This window comes from Poeciliopsis prolifica, unplaced genomic scaffold, assembly GCF_027474105.1.
Source record: "Poeciliopsis prolifica strain line A6 unplaced genomic scaffold, Auburn_PproV2 SCAFFOLD118, whole genome shotgun sequence".
Taxonomy (NCBI): domain Eukaryota; kingdom Metazoa; phylum Chordata; class Actinopteri; order Cyprinodontiformes; family Poeciliidae; genus Poeciliopsis; species Poeciliopsis prolifica.
This window is the reverse complement of record NW_026562493.1, coordinates 119,355-141,444: the sequence shown is the minus strand read 5'-3', so window position 1 is coordinate 141,444 and position 22,090 is coordinate 119,355. Positions and strand designations below refer to the sequence as shown.

Here is a 22,090-nt window from a genome sequence, read left to right as displayed (position 1 = left end):
GAAGTATAACATGATCTGAATTGATTTGGGAAAATTCAGCTGAAGAGGAAACAAAACGTTTAGGTTATAATTATTCAGATGTAGATGACATTACCATGTAAGATAACTTGAAAGTTTAATTGGGATTATAAATGTCCAGCTCATTTCCTAAAGATGAGGTCAGATTTCTTGGAGGCGTTCAGAGGCAGCTTCCAGTGCATGTTAGAATAAAGATTAGATGAGAGTTTAAACAGGAGGAAATGCAGAGCACAGAACATGTAGCCCTGACATGTCACTGACATGTTACCGTCATGCTTCCAGATATAAAACATGCAGTCCACTTATTCTGGTGAACATCACCATAATGAAATGCTTAAAGACTAAACGTTCACCACGTTGTGTTTTTCTGCTTCATTGTAATCAGTAATTCCAGCTGCTCTGTGATGTCAATCATCAGCGAGAAACAGATTTGATTTTTGATTTAAAGAAATTACAGTCGGTTGTTTGGACTGGATTGTGCTGTGGAAGTTGAGGTGAAAATGTTGCAGATTTGTTCTCCATTCTTAAATATGTTTTTGTAGGCCTGTCTCTAAGCAAAAAAAAACAACTCAATCACATGATCAATTAAAACAAGCTCAATCCATTTTCTCTCTGTGTAACAAAATCTGGATGATAAACGTCTTCAGTCTGCTGTTTCGGCTTCACTCTGGCCTCTTTATTTCATTCCAGGCCGATGTTTATGTGATTGTATTTTATTATTCTTACATTTCCTTCAGTCTCCTGGCTGAGGATCAGCAGGGAGGAACTCGGTTTCACCCCCTGCTGAGGAGGACAAGGGGTCAGATGCAATCTGCTGGTAGAGAGCTTGTCCAGCTTTAGCTTAATTTTACTCAGGTTAGACCCAGACTGTATTTACATCCAGTTATCCAGTCATGTCTTGTAAATCAATGGAAGGATCTTTAGGAGTGTGTTGTGTTGAGTGTGTTTCTTCCCTTAGTGGTCCTCATGTCTCCCTTTGTCAGAATCCAGACTGCTCAGTTTGACTGAGCAGTTCTGTCACTCCTGATCTACATGCAGGATGGAAAAAAGTGACAGTTTCTTCTTCTGCGTGTAAACCCACATCGGGTTTATTTTTTGATCTGAAAGAATATTTTTGAGCCTTTCACATTTTATTTGCAATAAATTCCAGTTTCAGTTGATGAGGACTGAGTCATTTGAAGCCAGACCCGGCTGCTGCAGCGACCACAGAGGTTTTTTGGTGTCCGTTTGCCAGTTTTGGGTGACAGCAGATCTGCTGAACTGATGCATGAGTCATATTTTTATCATACTGTCATGGGTTTGTGTCATACAGGCACAAAAAACCGAACCGCCTAAATGCTCGCCCTCTGTCTCAGATACGATCATCACAGGACGAGCATCATGAATTCAATCTTGTGTCGCCTGCTGCCTCCTCTTTGCGCTTTAATGAATCAATGATGAGCTTTGGTTATGCAGCCATGGTGATCCAGATATAAAAGTTGTCATTTGTCACAAGCAGTTTTTCCCTCCCATCAGAAATAGTTTGAGCTGACCTGTACTGACCCATAATTACTAATATTATTAATATTAATTGAAAATAAGCTAATGATAGAAAATCAAAGTTGTAAAACCTTGTTTTACTTACTTCAAACATATTGATACGTACATTTCCAAAGTGGTTAGACACTTTTTGGCTGTTGGAAAAGTTCAAACAAACAGAAAATGGACACAAGCAGTTTGTTCCTTCATTGATTCTTTTTTTAACACAAAGAGATTGTTTTAGATATGTATAAATCAGAGACAGGTTTGTTTGAGGTTTTCAGTGCAAGACAGTAAAAATGCCACAGACTATTTATACCACAATAATCATTTTAAAAATGTGATTTCATGCTTTTTATACAAACCTGAGAAGCAGCAATCATTTGTACTGATGCTGAAATAACCAAACATATACAATTTAACCTATATGTTAAACGCTTCACTTCATTGTTATTTTATACAGTAGCTCTCCTCTTTATGGACTAAAGCAGCTCAAACAGTTGAGAGTAACTGGTTAATAAGCCAGGCTGTCTGCTCTGGTAGCAGTCAGCTGCTTCACAGTAATTCTGCTCATAGCTTTACAACTGTAGTTTAAATTGCATTACTTTAATAAGAACACATGTATTATGTTATTTTCTATAGGACAGCTGTGTGTATTTGTCCCACTGGCCCATGCAGACAGAAGAGCTTGTCTTTTTTATTAGCTAGAGAAAGTCTGGTTGGATTTGTTTTTTGGGTTTCCCCAGAAAACTTGCCTAGCCCGGCGCTCGGGGCACCGAGGCGGCCCACTGTGTTTTTGTATTAAAAGATGCTACGTAGACAGGAAATGTAAAAATATTACTGGGTAATTCTATGGAACGGGAAAACAGCGCCAGTGAAACGCTATTTAAACCCACAACTATTGAATCTTAAAAATTCTACATTGCATATCAAAAAATGCAATTAAAATCAATATAAATTATTTACACTTCTTTAATCCAAATTAAGTCAGCGGCTCCATAAGGGCCCCAAGCCTTCAGGGCCCCATAAATGCTCATATTTTAACACATATTAAAACTTCAAAATGACTACTATGACAGTAGTCATAGTTAAATTGTTTTGTTACCATTGTTACAATCTGATGCTGTGAGTTTAATCTTTGAGTTAGTTTATTCACAAAAACAAATTAGTAAACTGTAATTATATATTTCTTTTAGGTTGGCCGATTAAACTACTCCCCGTCTCCCAGATTTTACTAAATCCAACACAGAAGCTCATGCTGATGTGTTAGCAGCTGCAGGTCCTGACGACATTCCAGCAAGGCTGATCAATGAACGTGCAGATCAGCGAGCCGATGTGCTCACTAACATTTTCAATAGGGTTAGGGGGTTAGGGTTAGGGTTAGGGTTGGGGTACCCTCTGCACCAGATCATTGTCCCCTCATGTTTTAAGTCAGCTATTATTCCAGTCCCCAAGAAACCAACCATCACATGTCTTAATGACTTTCGACCAGTTACATTAACATCTATCATCATGAAGTCCTTCGAGAGAGTGGTTAAGGGTCACATGATCTCTATACTGCCGCCATCATTTGACCCATTCCAGTTTGCATACAAACCTAATTGCTCGACTGAAGATGCCATCTCCACTGCTCTTCATCTGAGCCCGGTAGATCTGGAAAAAAGAAACACCCACGTACGGATGCTATTTTTGGACATCAACTCAGCATTTAATACGATCATTCCCCAGGATCTGGTATGCAAACTGGTCTCCCTGGGCTTCAACACTACACTGGCTGCTGGACTTCCTCACTGACAGAACTCTGTCTGTCTGTGTGGGTAATAACATGTCCAATGTCATTTCTTTGAACACTGGTTCCCCCCAGGATGTGTCTTGAGCCCCCTGCTTGTTTACTCTGATGATCCATGACTGTTTTTCCAGTGGCAGGTCATCATGATGTGGTTTAACACAAACCACATCATAAAAAATGCAGATGAAACAACAATTGTGGGATTAATTCAGGACAACAATGAGGTGAACTACAGAAAAGAGGTACAACATCCAGTGGACTGGTGCAGAATAAACAACCTGCTCCTGAAAGTCGATAAGACAAAAGAGATTGCCGACTTCAGAAGGTCTCGACCGAACCACACGCCTCTCCTCATTAACGACAGAGCAGTGGAGATCGTTACCAGCACTAAGTTCCTGGGGGTTCACATTACAGACAACCTCAGCTGGACACCTCACATCACTTCACTGGTGAAAAAGGCACAGCATTCGTCTCTGCACTTTCTGAGATGAATGAGAAGGGCTTCGCTCCCACCTCCCATCCTCTCCACCTCCTACAGAGGAACCATTGAGAACCTGCTGACCAGCAATGTCTCCATCTGGTCTGGAATCTGCAAGGCCTCAGACTGAGAGTCTCTGTGAAGAGTGGTGAAGACAGCAGAGAGGATCATTGGGTCTCCACTCCCCCCCTATCCAAACCATTGCACACAGACCCAGAGCAATCCAGATCCTCTCTGACTCCACCCGTCCCCTCCATGGTCTGTTCATCCGGTTGGCATCTGGCAGGAGATTCCACAGCATCCGCTGCAGAACAGCCAGACTGAGAAATAGCTGTCTCCCACTGGCCATCAGACTGCTCAACAATCCCATCACTAAAACTGTCTAAGACTGCTTGAAAATATTAAGTTATATATATTTAGCAACACATTACTATTTGTTTATTATGTAATTAAAGGCACACGTGTATTTCTGTGTTTGCTCCGGTGGCCAGGCAATAATACTTCATTGCCAATTTTACTTATGTTTCTTTGAGCAATGACAATAAAGTAAGTCTAAGAGGGGCCCGTAAGTCAAATTCTGCTCCAGGCCTCATACATCCTTGGACCGGCCCTGCATGATGAGTTAAATCCTCTGCACTGTGCAGAGGTGTGCAACAAATGGGAGATTTGGTTTAATGATGCTAATGTGGCTCTAGTGGCTCTCCCACTTTGTGTCTGTTGAGTTTTTAACAAGATTCACAGAAACTGTTCTGGATGCTGGAGTTCATGGGACGAGTTTCTCAGATCTCTGCGCGGCCCGGCTTATAAATTCTGGCTGACTTAGTGGACAACGCTTTCGATATGGTTTGATGCATCGTGTAACCGGAAAGATAATACTACAAGTAGTATTAAAATAATATAAAAGCAGCGTGATGCAAGCTACAAGCTATAAGCTATAAGCTCCTCACCAGGCTGAACCTGCATGATGAGGTTAGCGCTGGTTTGTTAACCACTAACTTTCGGGCCAACCAGGAACACATACATGAAGTTTACAGGGAAGACAGAGCCGGGCGCTGGGCAGCGTGTTGAGCTGGAAACGCTGCATATAATTCTTTGTTCACAAAGAGAAATCATTCTCACCTCTGAATTTGCGACTACAGGTTATTCCTTCGGTTCACATAGAGCTGCACAAAAAGAGCTAACGCAGTGGGGTTTAAACTCTTAACTCGATGCCGAGTTCTGCAAAGAAACATAATTCCTCGCAGGGGGTTTATGTAAATATCCGTACATGTCAGTCTGTGTCCAGTTTGAGTGAAAGGAGGTGCTGAGGTAAACTAGAGTTCAAACAGAGGCAACGCACAGAGGCTTCAGGTGTGTGATTGGTCTCCTCTGCTGGCTTTAAATGCACAAAATTCAAACCTATCTTCTATTAACCTATATTTTAGAAATAAATCTGCTCCGCCAGTGAAACACTCAGGGGAACAGAGACGTTTGCAATCCAGCTTGATAAAACAAAATTAAAATAAAAAATTAAGCAATTCTTTTTTTTTTCTTTCAGTATTATTATTTTCCATGGCTGGCCACCAGACTTATAATACACCGGGGGTAACTAGCAGCTAACTAGCCGCTATCTAGCCGCTAACTAGCGGCTTGTGGGTGATGGCTCATAAATTGACTATATCTGGGCAAAATCAAAGTGTTTTTTTAATCTGTAACTTTGCTAAACCTCAGTACATGTAGCTCGCTCCATGATGTTTCTCCAGTTGACTTTTGCTGTAACTTTTCTGTTTTTACTGTTTGCAGGTGGTTCCACCCCAACATCACTGGAATCGAGGCAGAGCAGGTCTTGTTGACCCGGGGAGTCCACGGCAGTTTCCTAGCCCGGCCCAGCAAGAGCAATCCTGGGGATTTTACCCTGTCTGTCAGGTAACTTCAGCCTGCCCTTGTAGTGCATTCACCAGCAGCTTCACCTTTGACCTCACAGTTCTCACCAGTGAGTAAGCAAATATATAGTTTTTTAAATTTTGATATTTGACAACTCAAGTAGTAACGTTCACAGAAGGATTTAGGCCCGATTTAGGAATACCAAAGGTATGTAAAAATCTGAACCAATCAATAATTCTGGCTCGTATATGCTTTAGTTTAGATATTGTCTATTGGCAGCATCCTGAGGATGGTTAGTTTAGCAACATTATCTGTGTTTCCATTGACCATAAAACTGTGCAAATTGGAATTAGAAAAATAATTAGCTTCATGGAAACACACCATTTTAAATGCGTTACAGTTCATAAAAAGTTCCATTTCTCAATCCAACGTGTTGAAAGAATTACTGTGCTGTAAAATCAGCAACTACAGTTTCCCCAAAACACGGCATACTTAGCCTCTACCGTTGTCTCCTCTGATTGGATTATGAGCACTATGGCCACCATGGCTGATTTATGAATGTAACTTTATGTAACTGTTTACATTTGTCATAGCCATGTTTTTTAATGACACATTCTGTGAACAAACTTATTCACAAGATAATTTGATGAAATTTCTCATTTAATGAAAACACAGCAACTGAGTTTTTTCAACACTTGCCAAGTATCGACAAAATCTCACATACATTGGTAATGAAATTGCTAATGTGTGAAGACTGCTGTGTTTCTCTGCCTTCAGATGCTTTGAACCTAAAGAAATTGCAATTTCTTTATTCCAGGTTTAAAAAATAACAGGCCAATTAAGAAGCAACTAAATGGTAAAAATAACTGGACTTCAGTATCAGCCATCAGCTTCAATTATCATCACCAGTTGTAGGAAAACCCACTGAGTGTAAGTGAGACTAAAGGTCCAGATGATCCCGAAGACACGGAGTTCACATGTAAGCTGCTCAATTCCCAGAAAACAATTCCCAGATGGTCTGTCAGACACAATTTCAATAAATTCCTCCCTGTGGTCATCAGCAGAGGCCTGGTGAATAGATGACACTTAAACAGTGTCTGTGTGCGCGTGTGTTTCTTGGAACATATTGGATAACTCAGTTGGAATGTGTGATGTGGTAACTTTCTCAAAAGTGAAATATTTTCTTTTGGCCAGCAGGGTGCAGTGACTCATGTTTTGGTGTCATAATGAACGTCTTTATCACTCATGCTGTAGTTCGGCATGAGTCTTTATCAGTCATGCCGAAACTACTAGTACTAGTAGTTTCTAGTACTAGAGAACTACTAGCGTAGACTTTAATTAAGAGGCCTGGTGGCTAGCTGTGTGTGTGTGGGTGTGTGTGTAAGGTGACTCAGCTCCTCATGCTGTGGCGATAACAGAGCAGAAAATCAACCCATACAGAGGAGAAAGTCTGAAGAGTCGCTCTTCCTGGACAGCAGAAACGTTTGAGTCTCGGATGGTTTGACCGAGCGCCTGGAAGGAAGCCCAGATGTTTCTCTCTTTCTCTGTGACGGAGCTGACAGGGTCACATGGCCTGTGGGCCTGTGGGCCTGTGGAGGGAAGAACCTGAAGAACAACTAAGTAAAAGACCTCCAGTTCAGTCGGACAGGCAGGGAGGTTTTAGATGTTCAGAGTCAGGCGTTGACTTTTAGACATGCGGTTTGCAGCTTTGTGATGCTTGGTGTCCTAAATAACTGCTGGATGGTTAGCGGTGTGAGTGAATGACAGATTTAAACCGCTCTGAGGTCAAATGACCATTGTTCTGTCTCTCCTCCCTCACCGCAGAAACAAAGAAAGGAGGATAAAGCAGAATTTGTATTAAACCGAGTTATATAACAGAATGAAAACACACAATCCTCTGTGTGGAGATGGAGAGCTCAGTTTGTGAGCTGCAGCATGTCCTGTTGCTCAGTTTCAGTATTTCTCCTGTCAGCCGGTAACCGTTCCAGATGGTGAACTGAACACTAACCAGCTCCCGGATCAATCACTGACCTAGATAATTGCTCAGACGCAGATACATCCTGGTGTGCTAGCAGGGTTGTCCTCACATTTTGAATCAAAATATGACTTTACATCTCTCCAACTGTTGATGTATTGGACAAGAATAAACTTGTAATTACTTTTTATGGAGCACTGAATGGCTAAGGGGTACAAAACATCAGACTTTAGACTTTAGATCAGGGGTCGGCAACCCGGAGCCGCATGCGGCTCTTTGGCGCCGCCCTAGTGGCTCTTTGGAGCTTCTTCAAAAATGTTTGAAAAAGAGAAGAGATGGGGCTGGAAAAATTTATGTTTTGTTTTAATATGGTTTCTGTAGGAGGACAAACATGATACAATCATTCTTAATGTTTTCCAATGCTATAAAAATGTGTAGAAGAAACATTCAATTCTACAATTCTTGGACCGAATCATCTGCATTCGTTGCCAGTGTGGAAGAATTGCCTGAATGTTTGCTCTGTAGCGACAAGTTGTCAAATAATGAAAAGAGTACCGTACTTTCCGGAGCGCACCTCAATGAAAGCCGAAACTACACATTTACATAAATAAGCAATAGTCATTTTCATCAGCACACATTTAGAATGACACTTAGCAATATTATTTTGTGTCGTTGCTCAGGTCGGGTTGCTCATGGCTGCTTTGTGTTACTGTTGCACTGACTTGCTTGGCATTTGCACAGAAATTGAACTTAAACTCTTAATTTTATATACTTTACATTTTCAAAAGGCTGCCGTTTTATTACACTCCGTTTGTTGTTTTTTTGATCACACACTTAACGGTGATTATTCACAAAAAGCGATTATCGTTATGCAAACTGCATTTGGGGGCAGATTTTTTGTGTTCCAAAAGGGGGGAAAAATGACACTTTCCCTGTTGCTCTTCATAATAAAAATGATATCAATAATCTGATTTCTTTATTGTGTTTCTTTAATTTTGTAAATACATTCATATTGTAACAGAAGGTTAACATAAAGCTCCATCGTACAACAGAAGAGTTACGTGATGCGTCATTCCTTCCAGGACGCACTGCAGGGAAAATAAACATTTAATCATGAATACTAATTATGTATACACTTAGTCATTTTGATAATACGCTAATATAAACACCTAGAGCCCGTTTTGCCTTCATATATAAGGCTTTTACTTTTTTGCGGCTCCAAACAGATTTGTTTTTCGTTTTTTGGGTCCAATATGGCTCTTTCAACATGTTGGGTTGCCGACCTCTGGGTTAACCCTATTTTGGAAAAGCTTCCTTATGCCTTACAAGAACGCTGGATTACACAGGGTTCCAAATACAAGGAAGAACGTAATGTTTCCTTTCCACCCTTCATATGTAGTCAAGCGAAAACACGTAATGATCCAAGTTTTATGTTCTCTACATTAATGTTATGACTCATGTAAAGTCAGAGAAATCATTAAGGCACAAAAACATTTACAAAACGGTGTCAATGAGAAAAACTGAAGTTGCAGTCGCACCTGCAGTCATCAACAGTGTATCAGAAAAGAAACTGGAGGAACCAGCAGAGAGGTGCCCAATACACTGTAAGCCACATTCTTTGGCAAAGTGTCGTGGTTTTAAAATGAAACACTTAGATGAGAGAAAAGCTTATCTAAAAGAAAACTCCATTTGTTTTCATTGTTGCTCATCCACTAAGCACTTGGCCACAGACTGTAAAGTTTCTGTGAAGTGCAAAGAATGCAACATCATACTTCAGATATCTAGAGCTTTATCCAGAGAATTCAATGCATACAGAATGCATCTCACCCAGAAATCAAAAGTCCAACAAAATGACAAATAAAACAACCTGCAATGAGTTGAAAAGAAAAACAAAGATGCATCTTTGGGAATCACTCACTCAGCACAAAGAGATTCGACTTCTTTGTTGTAAGCAAAGCTTTTTAAAACTGTGTATTTCCCTATGCAATTAGAAGGTGTGTTTATCCCTTTGTGGGGGCTGTCTTAATGTTAATTTTATTACCTCTGAGACCTACTGAACCATTGCTTGTTGTTCTACTACGCTTTAGGCAAAAATGAGTTGCAGTTACTGTAGATGTTGAGAAGATGTTTTACTGCTTCAGAGTCAAAGAAAGCCACAGAAATTACCTTCGGTTTCTATGGTTCCAAGATAATGACCTTAGCAAAACAAATCGTGGAGTTTCGCATGACAACAGTCCTTCTCCGGCTATTGCAGTCCATGGTCTCAGACGAGCAGCTGAACTTGGAGAAGAAGAATATGGCTCCAATACAAAGCAGTTTGTCTTCCGGAACTTCTATGTGGATGATGGTCTGGCTTCAGTGGACAACGAAAGGGAAGCCATCGAACTCCTAACACAAGCTAGGAACATGTTGGCTGAGTCAAATATAAGGATTCATAAAATAGTCTCAAATGTCAGTCATGTGATGACCGCATTTCCTCCAGAAGAAAGAGCAATGGACCTCAATGATTTGGATTTGTTGACCCTCTCCCTCTTCAGCGAAGTCTTGGAGTGAGCTGGAACCTGGAAAATGACTGTTTCACATTTCGAATTGCTAAGCAACACAAACCTTTCACCCGCAGAGGAATACTTTCTGTTGTCAACAGCCTCTATGATCCCCCTGGATTTGCTGCTCCAGTTACAATCCAAGGAAATACATTGTACAGAAAGTTAACTATTGGACAACAAGATTGGGATGAGCCTTTACCAGCAGACAGAGAGGCAGAGTGGTTAAGGTGGTCTAATTCACTTACCGCTCTTGAAGATCTCCAAATCCACAGACCATTTGTTGGAGTTTCAGCATCCCAGGCTCAGAGAAGGGAACTATACATTTTCTCAGATGCTTCAACAACAATAGCAGCTGCAGCATACCTCAGGGTTATTGACACTGGTCATCAATGTCATGTTGGGTTTGTCATGGACAAATTAAGCTGGCTCCATCATCTGCCCACACTATCCCATGCTTAAAATTATGTGCAGCTGTATTGGCAGTGGAACTGTCTCAAGTGATCATAGATGAAAGTGATATTGAGTTTAATGAAGTGAACTTCTACACAGACAGCCAAACAGTTCTAGGCTACATCCATAATGACACCCGCAGATTCTATGAATATGTGGCCAACAGAGAGATTTGCAAATCTACCAAACCAGACCAGTGGCATTTTGTCACTACTGACCAGAATCCTGCAGATCACGGGACAAGAGCTGTATTGGCAACCCAACTGCAATAGACTACCTGGCTCTCTGGACCTCATTTTCTCACACGGTCAAAAGATCCAGAACAAAACAAAGACTTTTACCTTGTGCAGCCTTCAACAGATATTGAAATTTGTCCTCAAGTAATTTCCCTAGCAACAAAAGCAGAGGAAAAAGGGCTTGGATCCCACAGGTTTTCTCGTTTCTCAAGCTGGAAATCTGTAGTAAGAGCAATCAAATCTCTCATTCATGTTGCTAAGTCATTCTCTAAAGTTTCAAGCACATGTAAAGGTTGGCACAGTTGCTATCTTGCCAGTACTGCAGAAATCTCACAAGCAAAAACAGCAATCATTCAGTGCGTTCAAAGTGAGACTTATAGAGAAGAATTTGAAAGTCTTAAAAAAGGAACAGACATCTCCTCACGCAGTCCTCTTGCAAAACTCAACCATATTATTGATGGTGGGTTGTTAAAGGTCGGAGGATGCTTACAAGCAGCAGATCTTCCAGATGTGGAGAAACACCCTGTGATAATTCCAGGTAATCATCATTTTGCCGTTCTTTTAGTTTGATATTATCACAGCCAAGTAGCCCATCAAGGCAGACAGTTCACTGAAGGTGCTCTGCGCTCAGCAGGATTATGGATTATTGGTGGCAAGAGGTTAATTTACAGCATACTTCACAAATGTGTAACTTGTAGGAAACTTAGAGGTCGCACAGAAGTGCGGAAAATGGCTAGTTTGCCCTCTGACAGACTTGCAGTTGACCCTCCGTTTACTCATGTAGGCCTGGATGTCTTCGGGCCTTGGAATGTCAAGTCTCCTTGCACAAGGGCAAATAACACCGACTGTAAAAAATGGGCAGTAATGTTCACCTGTCTCAGTACCAGGGCCGTGCACATAGAGTCATAGAGACAATATCAACTTCAAGTTTCATAAACGCCATAAAACACTTAAGGTCAGACCAAGAGACAAGCTTCATTGGTGCGTGCAAGGAGTTACAAATCAATGCTCAAGACCCAGAGATCACAAGTTATCTACGGGACAAAGGCTGCACCTGGACATTCAATGCCCCACATTCATCTCACATGGGAGGAGTCTGGGAGAGAATGTTTGGACTCGTTCGACGCATTCTTGATGGCTTGTTATCACAAACTTCAACCACCCACCTCACGCATGAGGTTTTGGTCACCCTCATGGCAGAGATCATGGCTATCATAAATGTTCCTGTTTCAAGTGATCCTGAATTCCCTGAAGTTCTCTCACCCGCAATACTTCTAACGCAGAAAGCTGGTGTTGTTCCTACACCACCCGGAGAGGCAAAAGTGGAATGAAGAAAGGCGAAATGTCAAGCAGGGTGATGTTGTTCTCCTGAAAGATAACCATGTACAATGCAATGAGTGGACTATTGGTATTGTGGTCAAGGGCATTCCCAGTGGAGACAACAGGGTGAAAAAGGTTGAGGTTAACATTGTGAAACAAGGTACTATTAAAACGTATCTTAGGCCCGTTAGTGATGTGGTAGTGCTTTTATCCGACACTGCCACACGTGTTTGAATCAGAGTGGTATATTTCCTAATATACCAGACGGGGAGTGGATTGTAATGCTAAAAGATTACTAAGAGTCCTATTTTATGTTGTATTGTGGTAGTATTTGAGTTAGGTCTTGTTTTGTTTAGTTCAGTCTATCCAGTATTTTTCTGATGTATAACGTGGCTGAGCGACAGCTTGTTCAAGTATTAAGTATCTTTGTCTTTTTACAGAAAAGAGAAATAAAAGTTCAGACGACGCAACGTTTGGAGTTTTTTATTTTTTGTTCGCTATCTGTCTCAAGCAGTACAGCACACCTGCGTGAGAACAGAATAATGTCTATATGCAAATTTATTGCCAGATAAAATTTCCATTTTGCCAGATAACATGGTAATTTATGCCTAAAGCGAAAAATTAACAGCCATTAAAGGCAATCGGCAAAGAACTGAAGGATCGATATCGGAATCAGCAGCAAAAACCTGATTGGAACATCTCTAGTTTTACTTGATTTTTTTTGACTGTCATTTATTTATTTCACCTTCTAAAACTAAATATCAATGTAAGGACGTGTAAAATCTCTCCTGAATGTGCGGTGGATGGATCTGTTGAGGTTTTTATGTAGTTTCGCTGGATTATGGCATCAACTTCAGCATCTCAATACCAGTTATTTTCTGTAATGGTAAGCAAACTAAGCCAGAACCCAAAACGCAGCCATCAGAAGTTAATGACAAAAAATAATAATTTAGATGGACTGAACGGGGTGGGAAAAAATGAGCAGATAAGGGAGGAGGGATCCACAGGGGACAGGGATCCAGCCGGGGGTGGGACGAAGTAGGATGACAGGACAACAGACAGTCTTGGGGGCTCAGAGAACAAACAGACCACAGGGGCAAAGTCCACAAACCAGAGACGGAGTAGAGAGACGATCCAGGGTCATGCACAGGAGAGCAACAGGCACAGATAATCCAGCAAACAGCAAGCAGGAGGCAGGGTCGGCGACAGGCAGGGTTCTTTACCAGGAGATCAGAGTACTTTCAGCAGCCGAAGGACAAGGCAGAATCTAGGGTCAAAAAACAGGCAGGATCAGTAAACCAGAAAACTCCTTGGGACATGAAACAATGGCTTGAAAGCTGTGACAAGGGCAACAGACGATCTCGCACTGAGCTGGAGAAAATCAGCTGTATAAATAGGGAGCAGCACAGTGCAGGTGAGAGTGATGAGCAATCAGCGCAGAAGGTGGAGCAGAAACGCTGAAGTCATGACATCACCCCACCTCAGGGGGCGGCCCTTGACGCCCTTCTGGGCTGGCCCGGATTCAGGCGGTGGAAGTCACGGATGAGAGTCTTATCCAGGATCAGACGAGAAGGGACCCAGGACCTCTCCTCAGGACCGTAGCCCTCCCAGTCCACAAGGTATTGGATGCCACGGCCCCAACGTCGGGAACGCAACAAGCGACTCACAGTAAAGGCAGGAGCGCCATCAATGAGCCGGGGGGATGGAGGGGGTCTGGAAGGCGGGAAAAACCTGGATAACAGCACAGGTTTGACCTTGGAGACATGAAAAGTGGGGTGTACGCGCAACGAGCCTGGCAACTTGAGATGCACAGCTACTGGGTTAATGACCTTGGCAACAGGAAATGGACCCACAAAACGAGGTGCCAACTTGCGATTTTCTACCTTGATGGGTAAGTCCTTAGTGGATAACCACACTTTCTGACCCACCAGGTATCTAGGTGCTTGGGATCTGTGGCGATTGGCATTACGGGTATAAACAGCAGAGGTCTTGCAGAGTGTCGCTCTGGCCTTTCTCCAGACTCTGAGACGACGTGCTGATAAATGGGCAGCAGGGACCTGGGTAGCGCCTTCCTGAACAGAGAGAATGGGGGGCTGATAGCCATACACAACATTGAATGGTGACAGACCTGTCGCGCTAGATGGTAATCCATTGATGGCGTACTCTACCCAAGGTAAGTTCTGGGACCAGCGACTGGGAGCATCCATGCAAAGGATGCGCAACTTGGACTCAACCTCCTGATTCATCCTCTCCGTCTGGCCGTCCGTCTGAGGGTGAAAACCTGAAGAGAGACTAACATCAATGCCGAGAAGAGAGCAAAACTCTCCCCAGAAGCGGGAAATGAATTGCGGTCTTCTATCAGACACAATGTTGCGGGGAATGCCATGAAGTCTGAAAACTTCTCGGGCCATGACATCAGCAAGTTCAGGTGCTGAAGGCAACTTTCGTAACGGAATGAGGTGGGTCATCTTGGAGAATCTGTCAACCACAGTGAGGAGCACAGTGTTACCTTGAGAGGAAGGCAAGCCGGTGACAAAATCCATTGAGATGTGGGACCATGGACGATGTGGAATAGGCAGAGGTCGTAGAAGACCAGCAGGGGGAAGTCTGGAGGGCTTTACTCTGGAACAAGTGGCACACACCGACACAAACTCTCGCGTGTCCTTTCTGAGTGTGGGCCACCAGAATCCTGACTGGACCACAGCAAGCGTCTTTGTGATGCCTGGGTGACAAAAAAGTTTAGAGCTGTGACAGAACTGAAGGACTTTAGACACCATATCTTCAGGAACAAACAGAAGACCCTTAGGACACTGAATGGGAGGTGGTTGTTTCTGATGACTCCTCTTGAGCAAGATTTCAATGCTAGTAAGAGCAAGCCTAGTCTTGGAAGGAAGGATGTAATCGTGGTCAACAGAATCAGATGGAGAGACAGAAGGCTGATGAAGTCTAGAAAGGGCATCAGGTTTGACATTCTTGCTGCCAGGTCTATAGGCCAGGGTGAAGTCAAATCTGCTAAAGAAAAGTGCCCATCTAGCTTGGCGTGGGTTCAGTCTCTTGGCAGACCTGAGGTATTCCAAGTTCTTATGGTCTGTCCACACAGTAAAAGGATGTGTGGCACCCTCCAGCCAGTGCCTCCATTCCTCCAATGCTAATCTTATAGCCAACAGTTCTCTGTCCCAACATCATAATTTCTCTCAGAGGAAGAGAGCCGGCGAGAAAAAAAGGCACAAGGATGTAATCTGGCGTCATCAGCAAACCGTTGGGACAGGACAGCGCCGACCCCAGTGTCCGAGGCATCAACCTCCACCACAAAAGGGTTGGACGGATCTGGAAAACGGAGAAACAGGTGCAGAGGTGAAGAGACGCTTAAGCTTGTCAAAGGCTTGTTTGGCCTCTGAAGACCAATTAAACTGGGTCTTAGTAGAAGTGAGTAAATGAAGAGGGGCAGCAACTGAACTGTAACCCTTGATGAAACGGCGATAAAAGTTGGCAAACCCAAGAAACCGTTGGAGCTCCTTCAAACTACAAGGGTCGGGCCACTCCAAGACGGCTGCCACCTTAGAAGGATCCATGTTAATCCTGCCAGGAGCTATGACAAAACCAAGAAAGGATATAGATGATTGATGGAATGCACACTTCTCCGCCTTAACAAATAACTTATTTTGGAGGAGCCTGAGAAGAACCTCACGGACATGCTTGACATGGGTAGGTAGATCCTTCGAAAAAATCAAGATGTCGTCAAGGTACACGAAAACAAATCTGTTTAGCATGTCCCTTAAAACATCATTAACCAGCGCCTGGAAAACAGCTGGTGCATTAGTGAGCCCAAAGGGCATGACCAGGTATTCATAATGCCCGGAAGGGGTGTTGAAGGCCGTCTTCCATTCGTCTCCTTCTCTTATGCGGACCAGATGGTAGGCATTACGCAGGTCCAGCTTAGTGAACACTGTACAACCTTGAAGGAGCTCAAAAGCAGAAGACATGAGGGGCAGAGGGTACCTGTTCTTAACTGTAATTTCATTAAGGCCTCGATAATCAATGCATGGCCTAAGAGACCCATCCTTCTTGCCCACAAAGAAGAATCCAGCACCTGCTGGAGAAGAAGATTTTCTGATTAGTCCAGCCTTGAGGGCATCAGAAATGTATTCCTCCATCGCCTGTCTTTCAGGACCAGAAATGGAATACAATCTGCCCTGGGGTGGGGTGGTTCCAGGCCGAAGGTCAATAGCACAGTCATACTCTCTGTGGGGAGGCAGAGAAGTTGCCTTAGACTTGTTAAACACTTCACACAAATCATGATAAACCTCAGGGACTTTAGACAAGTCTGGGTAATCTTGGTTGATCTCACAGGGAGATACCATGATAGGGGCTTCCCGCAGACATGAAGTGGAGCAAGATGGTCCCCAAGACTGAACCTCACCAGTGAACCAGTCAATGACAGGATTGTGTTTGATGAGCCAAGGGCGTCCCAGAATCACCGGAATCTCTGGAGACTGGTCAGCAGAAATGTGATCCTGTCGTGGTGATTTCCTGAAATAAGCACAGAAGTAGGCTTAGTGGAGTGAGTGACTTGATCAATAAGATGCCCATCAATAGCAAAAATCTCACGTGGTTTCTCTAGAAGTTCCAACTCTAGTGCAAGCTTATGAGCTAGACCAACATCAATAAAGTCAGCATCAGCACCAGAATCAATGAAAACAGGAACTTCCCTCCCTTCAAGAGAGTCCAGAAATCTGATGGTACACCGATTGTGGGAAGGGTTCTGAGATCTGAAGATCGGGCTCAGCAAGGACCCCCCCAGCCTTACTGAGCATGTCCTTTTGACGGGCAGTTAAGAGCTTGATGGTTCTTCTCTCCGCAGTAGAAACACAGATGATTCTTGAACCTCCTCTCTTTCTCTTCAGCTGAGAGTCTGGCTCTACCCAGCTGCATGGGCTCCTCAGTCTCAACAAGGGGGGGCGTGAGGACTCTGGGCATGCTGCCTAGACTGACCTGAACGGTTGAAACCCTTCTTTGATAATTAGATGAAGACCTCTCCCTTTTACATTCGCGGAGGCGTTGGTCTATCCGTGTGGCAAGTCTTTCTAAGGCCTCGAGAGTCTTGGGAGGGTCACGGGTAGCGATCTCATCCTTGATGTCATCAGACAGACCCTGGTAAAAAACGTCAAACAGGGCTTCATTATTCCAAAAACAACTGGACTTCAGGGCATGGAAATTAATTATGTAGTCCGTTACAGGTCGAGAGCCCTGTTTGAGGGAAAACAGTCTCCTGGCAGCCTCTCTCTCAGGACGGATAGGATCGAAAACCCTCTTCATCTCGTCAGAAAACTCTGAGAATGAGTCACAGCTGTCAGCATCATTCTCCCACTCAGAAGTTCCCCACAGCTTAGCCTTGCCAGACAGTAGGGAGATAGCATAGGCCACCTTGGCCCGCTCAGATGGGAAGGCAGAGGGCTGGAGTTCAAAAACCAAAGAACACTGGGTCAAAAAAGGTCTGCATTGTTCAGGATCCCCATCAAAACGCTCAGGGGTGGAATTGGGCTCATTACTAGCGTTAGCCATGGGGGTGACCGAAAGTGGGGGTGGCCGCATAACTGGGGGGCTAGCTTGGGCTTGGGAAACCCTTAGAGAAGAAAGTCCCTGTAAATCTGCTGGACATTTCTTTCAAGGCCAGAAATAGCACCCTCCACCTTGGAACACCAATCAGAATTTGGCTGTGGGTTCATAATGGCGAGATCGTACTGTAATGGTAAGCAAACTAAGCCAGAACCTAAAACGCAGCCAACACAGGAGAAAGTTAAATCAGAAGTTTTAATGACAAAAAATAATAATTTAGATGGGACTGAACGGGGTGGGAAAAAATGAGCAGATAAAGGAGGAGGGATCCACAGGGGACAGGGATCCAGCCGGGGGTGGGACGAAGTAGGATGACAGGACAACAGACAGTCTTGGGGGCTCAGAGAACAAACAGACCACAGGGGCAAAGTCCACAAACCAGAGACGGAGTAGAGAGACGATCCAGGGTCATGCACAGGAGAGCAACAGGCACAGATAATCCAGCAAACAGCAAGCAGGAGGCAGGGTCGGCGACATGCAGGGTTCTTTAACAGGAGATCAGAGTACTTTCAGCAGCCGAAGGACAAGGCAGAATCTAGGGTCAAAAAACAGGCAGGATCAGTAAACCAGAAAACTCCTTGGGACATGAAACAATGGCTTGAAAGCTGTGACAAGGGCAACAGACGATCTCGCACTGAGCTGGAGAAAATCAGCTGTATAAATAGGGAGCAGCACAGTGCAGGTGAGAGTGATGAGCAATCAGCGCAGAAGGTGGAGCAGAAACGCTGAAGTCATGACAATTTTCTCCGCTATTTATGAGTTTGGTTCATTCCCAGGTTATAAAATCAATTCTGATAAATCAGAAGCGATGCCACTCGCTACTGCTACTGTTCAGGACCTACCCTCTAGTTGTTCCCTGAGATGTTCCCAACATGGCTTCACTTGCCTTGGAATTGATGTTTCCCCTAACCTGTCAGAGCTATGGAAGCTTAACTTATCTCCAACACTTAGCAAAATAAGGAGGGACTTAGAAAGGTGGCATGACCTTCCCTTATCATTTAGAATAGAATAGAATAGCATTTATTGTCATTGAACAGGATTCAACGAAATTTCTATTGCAACTCCCGTGCAAAAAGTCAAAATATACAATATTAAATAAACACATAATAATAATATTATATACAACTAAAATTAACTAAAGGCACTCAACCACACCAAAGAAGAAGCAGCAGGTCCAATTATGGTAAAGTGCAGATGATGTGACAGTGCAAGTACAGAACAATATGGCTGTGGGGGTGGGGGGGTGGGTGTATGTGAGGTTATGATATGTGTGGGAGGGCGGCAGGGAGTTATGGCTCTGACGGCTGTGGGGAAGAAACTGTTTCTCAGTCTGTTTGTTGTAGTCCGTATATTCCTGAACCGCTTGCCTGATGGCAGCGGCACAAACAGTCTGTGGCCCGGGTGGCTGGAATCCATGGCTATGGATCCAGCTTTCTTCTTGACCCGGCCTATGTAAATAGAGTCCAGGTCTGGGAGGGGGCATCCCACAATGCCTTGTGCTGTTCTCACCACCTGTGTCAGTTGTTTCCTCTCCAGTGCTGTGCAGCCACCATACCACACAGTCACGTTGAGGCAGAGGACGCTCTCGATTGTTGCCCTGTAAAAGTTTATTTATGGGGCGTATAAGTTTGATTAAAATGAACATTTTCCCACGGCTTTTATATCCCCTCCAAATGTTACCCCTTTGGCTTTCCAAAAAAGTTACTACGGATATAGAGAGGGAATTTTCCAGGTTTATTTGGCATGGAAAGAGACCACGACAGAAAATCAGAACTTTACAGCTTCCTGTGGACAGAGGTGGCTTGGCTTTGCCAAACATCTACTATTACAATTGGTTCAATTACCATGCTCGTTATCTCTGGGAATGGCTACATGCTCATCTCAACTCGGATCCCTGCCTGGATTCGTGGGCCTAAGCCTGCTTCCTTGTGGAGCCTCACAACTTGCGATAAGAAGAGACTATCGAGAGATATTAAACATAATCCAATTATTTATAACACAGTTAGTGTGACAGAGAATTTGGAACCATGCAGGAACCATGCAGGAGGGCCCTGCTCATCACTCCTGACACCTTTTACAAGAAACCAGGATTTTATCCCAAAGCTTGAGCCCAACATTTTTGACCTGTGTGTAACTTTCTCTAGAGTGATAAACAAAAGACAAATCTTCAAGACTTGACTGCCTGCGAGTGGTCCCTCAGCTCCACCAGCACTACGCAGAATTCTTTATTAAATAATTTTTTTTGTGTGTGTGTGATCGCATAGTTTAAATCGAACAGTTAACAATTTCTTAAAATCAAAACAAAATATTCTCATTTCAAAATAACTTCAACAAAACCAACAGTAAAATAACTGCCATCACAGCCAACAGTTAACAGTTATAACATTTGGAAAACATTTCTCTATATATTTTTGTATGTATATATATGTTTTTTATAACCAGAACCCACCTAGAGTGATAAACAAAAGACAAATCTTCAAGACTTGACTGCCTGCGAGTGGTCCCTCAGCTGAAAAACAAAAGATATAGTTAGCGTCATGACTGTTTGGTCAGCCAGGAACACCAACTGACGCAGCTCTCACACATAGGGTCATATTTTTCCAGCCCAACCACGACAAAACTTCATAATTTATATTTATGAATGTCAGTTGTTATTATAGTATTTTGTTAAGTACTGAACCAGAAAAATATGACCCCAAGTAAATAAAAATAATGAAGAGCTGCGTCTCTCGCACCTACCTCCACCAGCACTCCGCAGAATTCTGGTGGGGGAAACCGCGAGAGCGCCTGAAGGACCCGTCGCATGCAGTGCGTTATCATACCACTAGGTGGCTCCAAAACATGGCATTACTCAAAAATCTCATCAAAAACAAACACAACCTTCATTATTTTGGGCAAAATTCACACAGACATACTATACACACTTTGCTCTCTGTTACACCCACCCCTGCTGAATTTTGACCAAAATGATTAAAGTGCAGAATTATCACCGTAACATAAAATAAATAACTAAGTCATATGAATTAGCTGTCATGAATATACAAAGTCCAACTTAAATAGTATCCTTTAAAAAGAATGGAGTAGCAAGAGAATTGTGCTTTTTTTTTCATTGCCAGCTCCTGGAAGCAGGATGCAGCCTACATCCCACATAATCCATGCCCAAAACTAAAAGGGGTCCCTAAACCCAGACCTGTATCCACAATGGTGATATACACTACTAAAAAAACTCATAACAAGAAAAAGTCAGGTTGCAAAAGAACCTATTACTATAAATGTCTACACTGAATTAGAAACCCTGGCAAAAAGTTGACTAACACCATCATCATCAGCTATATTAGTCATCACCTGAAACAGTCTATTGACAGGCTTCACTATCCTCCCAACACGGGTTCTAACTGTGTAAACAGTGTCAGGCTCAGTGTCAGTAATAGATAGAGCATCTAGTGAAGTGTGTGGACATACACTTTGTGTGTCAACTGAGGTATTTGAGGGATGACTGTCACAGTCCATCTCTCTAGGGGGTAACAGAGATTCCCCATCTGCCTGTGCTGCAGAGACAACATCTCCATCTCCAACATCAGGGGGCTCATCAGATAAGGAACTAACCCAGTCTTGTGTTCTGATTCTTGAATCGTTTTCTTGAATGACTGACCTGAGAGCATCTGGAACAGTGTTAATATCAGAGCTGTCAGGTGTGGTGGCAGTTGAGTCGACAGGCTGGCTGAACGTATCGACAGGCAAAAAGTTCACTAGCATCAAGAGGTTACGATGCACGACTCGAACTTGACCATTGTTGGGATGTTTTATTTGATATGTGTGAGTTGTAGGATTCATGCCCACAACTGTGTACACTGTAGACTCCCAGCGGTCAGCAGTTTTGCGTTTGCCTCTTTCACGCTTGTTTGATACTAAAACACAGTCGCCGACCCCAATAGATTTTCCTTTAGTCTGGCGATTGTAGAAACCAGCCTGTCGATCTTGTTCCTTGTTTGCATGAGTTTGAGCTATGGCCATAGCATCTTTAGTCAGGGAGAGTACATACTTGTCATATCCACCAATTTCAGGATCTTGAAGAATGTTCTTGAAAAGTACATCAACAGGGAGGCGTGGCACTCTCCCATACATCAGATAAAAAGGGGCATATCCTGTGGTTTCATTGATTGTGCAGTTGTACATGAAAGTCAATGTCTGAAGTTGTTTTGGCCAATTCTGTTTTGCATCTGGTGCAAGTGCTCTTATCATGTTTCCCAGTGTTCTGTTGAAGCGTTCCACGCTGCCGTT

At 43.3% G+C, this 22,090-nt stretch overlaps 1 protein-coding gene across 1 annotated transcript in view; it reads left to right on the top strand.

Annotated features, from left to right (window-relative positions):
• ptpn11b (protein tyrosine phosphatase non-receptor type 11b) overlaps nt 1–22,090 on the top strand; it is a 68,964-nt gene that overhangs the window by 17,073 nt on the left and 29,801 nt on the right. The window contains exon 2 of the mRNA XM_055024299.1: nt 5,586–5,708. Within this exon, the coding sequence (XP_054880274.1) occupies nt 5,586–5,708 (123 nt within the window). The remainder of the gene's footprint in view (nt 1–5,585; nt 5,709–22,090) is intronic.